At 42.2% G+C, this 9,017-nt stretch overlaps 1 protein-coding gene across 1 annotated transcript in view; it reads right to left on the bottom strand.

The window, feature by feature from the left end:
* PTDSS1 (phosphatidylserine synthase 1) overlaps positions 1-9,017 on the bottom strand; it is an 811,205-nt gene that overhangs the window by 250,482 nt on the left and 551,706 nt on the right. The window contains exon 9 of the mRNA XM_044065621.1: positions 686-751. Within this exon, the coding sequence (XP_043921556.1) occupies positions 686-751 (66 nt within the window). The remainder of the gene's footprint in view (positions 1-685; positions 752-9,017) is intronic.

Below are 9,017 nucleotides of genomic sequence, written 5' to 3'. Positions count from 1 at the left end.
CCCCCCAAGAAGTGTTTTGTGAAATCATCCAAGATTTCTAAGCTCCTCACTCTGTCTTGGAGAGTTAGCCCAGCCACCCTGTCACACCTACATCCACAACCTCATCCTTTCAGTTACTACCTCTGAAGCTGAAGACCACAGAAAAATGATGGCAAGACAAACTGATGCATAAATGGACACCTTTAACCAATGACTTGTTTCACCACTACTGTCTAGTACAATATCTACACTATTGTCACATCTGCCCCATCCAGTGGGCAAGTCTTCTGCTCACCTCTAATTTTATTTGGGAACACCACTTCAAGATCCACCACCTGGGCTACCTGCTCCTATCTCACCTGCAAATAGAAAACCACTCCTGCCTTGGACATGACCATGACCCCCAATTTGGGTGTGCTGATTTTTATCCCAATTACTTCATATCCAAGCAGCAAATTGCTACAGTACACAATACAAATCACAGTCACCTGAGGCAAAGATGATTACATCTGTAAACAACATACATATTTTCATTTGGTTAGCCAGCTAAATGCTAAGACATACAAGGATAAGAGCCACAAAGTTTGAATGTAGGGCTGGTGGTGGGGTCTTGTGAATCAAACTCATCAAGAGATGACTTGTTTGCCTTTAAAACAACTGACATGTACAGCTATACTACAACATATATTAAAATAAATAAACTTACCCAAAAACCCAGCACTGGGTTCCGACCCTTTTACACTGTGTGTCTGTGAGATATGCATAATATTGTCTAGAAGGGAAAAAAAATCATATTATAACATACTTTAGACAAACATCGGAGCTGCTCTCCAGGCTACTTGCTATTGTAACAGCTTTTACATTAAAATGCCCACAAATTGGTGCATACAGACTTTTTCTGGTTTTGTCTTATTACTGTTTCAAAGTATTATTGCCTTATATTGTGTAATGATATGGATGCCTGTTGTTAGTGTGTCACCTCAGACCTGAAAGATGTGGGTCCCAATTTCAAATAAGGACTGAGGTCACATGTTGGAAACACTAGCATTGAAGTTCGCTTAAAGAAGAGGTTTTGTACTCATGGGGTGCACAGTCTAGGAGATGACACATTAAACCAAACTGCTACAAACCCTCATGCTAGTTTGCTTGCTGGGTGCCTGGATGTAAGTGAAACAAAACAAGTCATCATTCATAAAAACAAAACAGGATGTCTATGGTGTCTTGGCCAATACTTTTTTCACCTTCCATCCATCCATCACCTCTTTTTCACATTTTTGCACATGGGACTGGAGTGTTACTTTGATGATGACAATCATCTAGCGCCAAGGTTTACGCTGCTGGATGGCTAGTCCTGCTACAGTAGTTCTTCCACACCACACACGTGCACACACACCTATGGCCAATTTAGTGTCTCCAATCCACCTAGTGCATGCCTTTGGAATGTGGAAGGAAACCACAGCACCCAGAGGAAACCCATGCAAACACAGACAGGACATGCAGACTCTGCACAGAAGGCACCCTAGATGAGAACTGAATCAGGGAACCTCTTGCTGTGAGCTGACAACACTATTTGCTGTGCCACTTCCCCTTAAAACCAGAAAATGCAACATTCCAGCTGTGTATAGCCAAGCATACAGAAAATGTTTGCTGACATGCAAATAAATCACTACATAAAAAATGTAGGCATTTTTCCCTATTGAGTTTACCTATCGCTGCCTAGCAGAATCCAGAAAAAAAGACACAATCAAATAAACAGATATACAATGGTGAAGACATATCAAATGGCAGTAAATCCTCAGAAAACAGCCATTACATCCAATTCTTGAGGTTTCACACCTCAAGACTCTGGGCCCAGAATCACTGATACAAAACTGCTACTAACTTTGGAAGTTACTAGAATAAGTGTTATCAAGTTAACATACCAATTGTTGTAACTAGAAAGTCTACCACTATTTATTTACGGTCATTTTCCTCTTCTGTGACAAAAAAGAAGGCATACCGCAATGACAAAGTCAAAGATGACAGTCATGTCCCCATGCCATCTGGCTCTTCTCAAACACAATCCAGAATTCCCCACCATTCGACCATTCTACTCACTAGACTGCACCTTAGTCAAGGCACTTTCGTCTTCGAACACGTGAGTTCCACTGGACAGCTGTCCCAGTATCTCCACTCAGACAGAAAACCTCTGTCTTAAGCTCTGAGCTCTATAATGCAACTGTGATAGCACTGCCCACACAGCATACAGTGTTAGAATAAAGAGAACATAATTGTATTAATCACAAGCATTTAATATGTGACAACCTCTTAGTCAGCAACTATAAACTTCTCACAATGGCAAAAAATCCCAGATATGCTGCAGCCAAAGATGTTAGTAGTGGGAGTGAAATAAAGCAAAGGGTTTCCCTAAGTGCGTAGGTATGTTCTGGTACAGGCTTAGACAGATCCACCCACATGTTTTTTCCCATTTTTGCACATGAAAGGTAACTTAAGGACAAGTACCTGTTAAAGTCAAGAACTGAAACTGCACAGATAGACAGAGCCATGAAAGAAAAGTAAAGTCACTACGGCACAGAACTGCTGGCTCTCAAAAACAGCAAACTTATTTGATGGTAGCCATCATAAACACAGATATGTGAACAGTGGGAACATTGCTGCAATGTATTTAAAATAATCATATATAGCAACATGCAGATGTGCTTTCGGCCAGATTTAAATAACTGTCAAGATGGTTCTACTTGGGATGTGGAGTTATCTTCAAAGCTCTAAACATTAAAGGGAAGCCTGGTTGTGAAGGAATACATGGCCTACATCACTTTTCTTATTTTTGGAGATCATCATCACCGACAAGCATATCTGCACCTCCAACTCCACTACTCTGGTTAACAGGAAGGGTTGCTGTTGAGTTGCAAACCTGTGTACGCTATCAGAGGGACCTCCCCAAAAAGAGGTAACTTAACTTCTAGAGATCCTTAGCACCAGGACACTTCATCAAAATGAAGTGCTACACACACACACACACACACACACACACACACACACACACACACACACACACCTATGTAGAACATAAGACAGAAAATGCCCGAGAGATTAGAAAAGGGAAGAAGTTTCTAAAATATACCTACTCAGGACAAGAGTGAAAACTAAAGAAATGATTCCACTATCTACACATCTCCTGTTTTTGAGAGTACCCTCAGATAAATGTACTAAGTCCATCGTAAAAGCTCATTGCCTCAGAACATTTATAAATTTATGAAAGAAGATTAAGCAAAAAAAGATCACTGACCCAGGGCTTGGGTGGAGGACTACCGCACTCCCTGAAGGACTCTGCAAAACCGGCCCTATGCCTGCACCTAAAGTTAGGTTTAGAAAAGGGTGAATGAAAATAGAGTCAGCCTTACATATATTCTCAGCTAAACCATTCTTGAAAAAGGCTGCAGAAATCACAGCTACCTTGAGTGCACTCTGACCTATCCAGATCAGAGCTGGGGGTCTTCTACAGGGCATAACAACAAAAGATAATACAGTGCAATAGCTGTCTGGATGTCACACTAGCCTGCTTTCCTAACAGTTGAAATAAATGATTTTTTTGGTCTGGTTTGGTTAACAGAACATCGGACATGCCTGTGCACATCAGTGGTTCAAATAATCCTCTCCAGTCTAAGTTTGGAATTAGGGAAAACCTGGGTCTGGGCAGAAGAATTCACAAGAAAATGTCAGAGCCCATCATTAACATGAGAGGTGACACCACGTCATTAAAGAAAGCAGGGCAAGTCTCGATTCACATTCAGGCCTACAATTCAAAGATCCTTCTGGCTGAGGAGATGGCAACTAAAAAAGTCTTTTAGGATATGTGTTTGACAGCATCTCCGCCTGCAGGTTGACAGGGCAGCAGAGCAAATTTTTCATCCACAAACTTAAGATCCCAGACTGATGAGATGGGCTTTGGGCTTTTGGGGTGAGGGTGATAGGAGGCACAGGATGCTTTTTAACAGCAGCTTCACAGAGTGTAGCCAGGGAATTTAATTCTGTACTAGTGTGCTGTTACTGCTGCCCCCCAACCCACCTTGCAATTAATAAATTGACACATTACCTCCCAAGCACTAAATGTCTGCATCATCTTCCTTCTAACCATTAAATATATATTTTTCAATCTACATAACTGTTATTTGGATGCATTAATTCAGGCAGTTGTGGACATAGTGAAACCATGTTTTTTATAGACCATACTAAGCAATGTCTAGAAATTTGTATTCAGTAGCGTACAAAGAGTATGCCTAGCTACACCTTTGCTTCAAACAGAAGTGGCTAACTTCACAGAACCCATGCCAATGGAAAACAGATGCATGACTACCAAATCATACACCAATGCACAGTACGAACACATACTTAAATGAATGGAACCAGCCATACCCAACAGAACCAAGATGCTCTCCTCCAAAAAAAAAAAAAAAAAAAAAAGCCAGTCTGGTGGTCTCCTGCCATTAATAAACTCTACAACAGAAGCAACAGAAGGAGGAAACTGTTGCAGAAAAAGGTGAAGTCCCAAGGCTGGAAAAATTCCCTTATTAGCCTCAACAAAAAGTTGAGATCCCTCATCAAAACCTCCAGAGCCAGTTATGAAGGCAGAATTGCGGCAGACACTAAAAACAACCACAAAGCCTTCTATAGTTACATGAAGAATCTCCATGGCAATACTCAGATTTGCTCTGAGTTACTGCACAATAGTACCTCCTATACTGAGCCAACGGATATTGCCAACAAACTGGCCGACAGATTCAGTGCCAACTTTAACCCCCTCCCCACAAAGGACCAATCTCAATACCGGAAGAATGCCAGGCACCCAGCATTACTGCAGCACAGGTTAAAGCTGCATTGTCTAAGGTCAAGAATACAGCTTCCATGGGACCCGACAATATCCCTTGGCTGTGTTCTACGTGAATTACAAAATGAACTGGCACCACATCTGTGTGCTCTGTTCACTCACAGCCTCACCTCAGGCTTTGTTCCTACCGAATGGCACACTGCTAGTGTCATCCATTTCCATAAAGGAGGAGCAACTACAGACCCTGGACATCATTGCCCCATTAGCCTCACGAGTCTGACATGTAAGGCTATGGAGTGCATCATCATGGACCTAATTAACAAAGACATAGGGAATCTCCAAACTCTAGATCCCATGCAATTTGTTTTTTTGAAAGGTAGATCATGCCTGCTCAACCTGGTTGACTTCTTTGAGTCAATCACCAGAGCGGTGGATGAAGGTAAGACAGTTCATTCAGCTACCTCGATCTGGCCAAGGACTTTGATACCATTCCTCACTCAGGAATTACTGACAAACTCAGCAAACTAGGCATCAACCCTTATATTGTGAGGTGGGTTGCAAATTGGGTCACAGACAGAACCCACAATGTGAAAGTACCAGACTCCATGTCAGACTGCTGACCAGTCACGAGTGAAGTCCCACAGGGATTGGTCCTGGGTCCTCTCCTGTTTGGCATCTATTTCTCAGAAGTCTAGGCCAACACAGAGGGACTCTGGCTGACCAGATTTGCAGACGGCTGCAAGCTGGGAGCCATTATTAACTCCCCAAGTAATGCAGACATCCTACAGAAAGGCCCCACAGAGCAATGACTGGTGTCAAAACCATAGCCTTAAGCTTAATGTCAAAAAATGCGTCATCATCCCCTTTCTGAAAAACTCAGTTCCCACTAATTACCACATCGATGGGAGCCCACTGAACACTGAAGGCGTTATAAGAGATCTGGGGACACAGGTTGACAGCAACCTCTCCTTCAACCACCACATTGCCACTATGGTCAGAAAGTCCTTCTATGTGGCCCATCTCATTGCCAAGGGTTTTGCATCCAGGAAGAAAGAGGTCATTTTTCTCTCCTCTTCCCTCATTAGACCAATCATAGAGTATAATGCTCCATTTGGCATGTACCTCACTAGACACCTGCAACAGTTAGAGAGGGCACAAAAGTACCTCATGAATAGGATCCTAGGCCTTAAACACGTGTCCTATATGGACAGACTCAAAAACCTCCAGCTATTCTCTGTCTCATATCGTCTACTAAGAGGCAATCTCTCCTTGACTTACAAAGCCATGTCTGACCCAGCTCTGTTAGAAATGCTACATCTAAAGAAATCCCAGTCCCTCCGCACCACACGCTCCAAAGACCTCAACCTCATTAACACAATCAACAGAACATGCTGAAAGGTCAGGTTCATAACCCACAGACTACCCATGCTCTGGAATAGACTTCCCATAAATGTCAAGCAGAGCACCTCATTAGCAGAGAAATCTTGATGAGTGGATGGGAAATAGAAAGTTCACCCTGGGGATCACTCCAGTGGCTCTACTTGATAGAGGCACTGGGAACAAATGACGGGTGGCACAATGCCAGGGCACTTCTATGGGCTAGACTTGTAAAGGCCCCAGGGCCATTAGCCTAGTACTCACCTATGAACCTAATAAATGTATTACTTCAGGGCTAAAAGGGCTATAAGTAGTAACAAAAAGTATAGTTGTGTACCTACCATAAATGTAAATGTTAGAGTATATTCACTGTTGCATGGTGTCGGCTGCATCTTTTATACCCCTGGCGCACGGACGTCAGGGAAGAGGCGACAGCAACCGACGCTGGACCAGGACCTTGGAATTCAGGCCGACTGCGGGTAGCCTGCCAGCAGGATAACCCAAGAGTAATGACTGCAACAGTGAAACACGATGAACATCATATGTTTTGTTTATTCTCACATCTTTCCTGAGGGGTAATACTTCCATTAAATTTAAAATCCCGCTGTTTGCCACATTTACCACTAACAAGATCTTGAATACTCATTCAAATTAAAATTATAACCTCTTTTAATAAACATCTCCTTTGTACACTAACTCTTCATAAAATTCCACTGCATTATTACAAAGTTTCCATAACCTTAAAAACTCACCATAAGGGACTGCTAACAAAGTGTGTGGGAAATGACAAATCTGACCATTTAAATACTGATTTCCATCAACAAACTTTCTATGAACTTTAGTGTAGACACAATCCCCAACCATACCTTCTAACACAACACCCAAAAATGACACTTTATGACCCACTTTTAAATCGCTAAATTTGAGACTAAATCTATTACTATGTAAATACTGAATAAAATCATTAACAAATTCATGTCCCCCATCACAAAGGAATACACGATCATCAATAAATCTAAAATACCTTACAACAGATTTTCTAAAAAATTCTGAAACAAATACATCCAGTCTGAAATAGACCCATAAATAAATTAGCATACATGGGGGCAAAGGATGTCCCCATGGCAGTACCTTGTGTCTGCTGGTATAAATTACCATTAAACTCAAAATAATTGTTTAAGAAACCAAAGAAGTCTGTTGACAAAAGAGTATTAAAAGTACTGGACACTTAAAGGGCTGTTTTTGGTTGTTGTTTTTCATTTCCAGTGTAGCTATTGTGGTTTTTTAGTTGTAAACCCAGGGAATTATAAACCTATAAGTCTGACCAGCCTCATCTGCAAAGCCATGGAATGCATCATCATTGACCTCATAAATAAAGACGTAGACAACCTCCAAACCCTGGATCCAACCCAATTCGGCTTCATCAAGGGCAGATCCTGCGTGTTAAACCTGGTGGACTTCTTCGAAAATGTGACCAGGCCCATTGACAAGGGCAAATACGTGCAAACAGCATACCTCAACTTGGCAAAGGCCTTTGACATAATCCCAAACTCAGGCATTACAGATAAACTTAGCAAACTGAATGTAAACCCATAGTTGTAAGATGGGCTGCCAACTGGCTCAAACCAGTAACACATCATCAAAGTGGGTCAACTCCACATCAACCAGCAGACCTGTCACCAGTGGGGTGCTATAAGAGTCAGTGCTGGTCCCCCTACTGTTTGGTATATACTTCTCAGAAGTTCAGGCCAAAACTAAGGGGCTGTGGCTGACCAAATTTGTATACGGCTGCAAACTGAGTGCAATTTCCGAATCCCCAAACAATGTCAATATACTTTAAGAGGGTCTTACACATACCAATGACTGGTGTCTTAGTCGTGGTCTCAATCTGAATGCAAAGAAATGCATCATCATTCCCTTTAGTAAAAACAATGCCCCTTCATGCTATCAAATTAAAAACAATATCCTGTGTACCTACAAAGTGGTAAAAGACCTGGGATCACAAGTAGACTGCGACCTTAACTTTGACTACCACATGTCTACTGTAGTAAGGAAGGCTTTCTAGGTAGCACACTTGATTAGCAAAGACATCACCTCCAGAGCAAAGGAGGTTATAACCCCTCTATACTCATCACTAATCAGGCCCATAATTGAGTATATCATCATCTTCGGCATGTACTGTACAAAGCACCTGCAGCAACTGAAGACACCTCAGAGGTTTCTAACTAAGAAGATCAAGAGACTCCAGCACGTGACTTACACAGACTAACTACAATACCTGTCACTATACACAGAATCATACAGACTTCTTAGGGGAGACTTATGCCTGGATTACAGAGCAATCTCGGACCCAAACCTAATGAATTTGCTGCACATCCACAAATCAAACAGGACCAGAGCTACCCATTCCAGGGACCTAAATATGGCCTGTGACTTGAATAGGATGTGCTGGAGGGACAGATCCGTCTCCCAGCAACTGTTGCATCTTTGGAAAAGGCTGGCAATTCAAGTAATGCACAGCACGTCCATGACACTGTTCAAAAGGACCCTGGGGCAAGTGGATGGGGCACTCTAAATTCTTACCGGGGATAGCACCCACAGCCCTCCTGGACATGGGCAGTCATTAATAAATACAATCCTGAGTACTGACTAGAGTATCTATCATATTACACTGGGATGAAAAGGCTAAGCTTGAAATGACCTCCAGGTCGATAGCTTAGTAACCTCCTATGATCTTAAGGAAGGAGGCCTCCCAGATCTGGATTCCTTTCAGGTTTGTCCTGAAATCTTTTCCTATGTGCTTTCTTGTGTTTCAAAGAAGGCCTAGGCTCTC

This window comes from Protopterus annectens, chromosome 3.part0 (assembly GCF_019279795.1).
Source record: "Protopterus annectens isolate FY-2018-M chromosome 3.part0, PAN1.0, whole genome shotgun sequence".
Taxonomy (NCBI): Eukaryota; Metazoa; Chordata; order Ceratodontiformes; family Protopteridae; genus Protopterus; species Protopterus annectens.
This window is presented reverse-complemented; position numbering and strand designations above follow the sequence as displayed.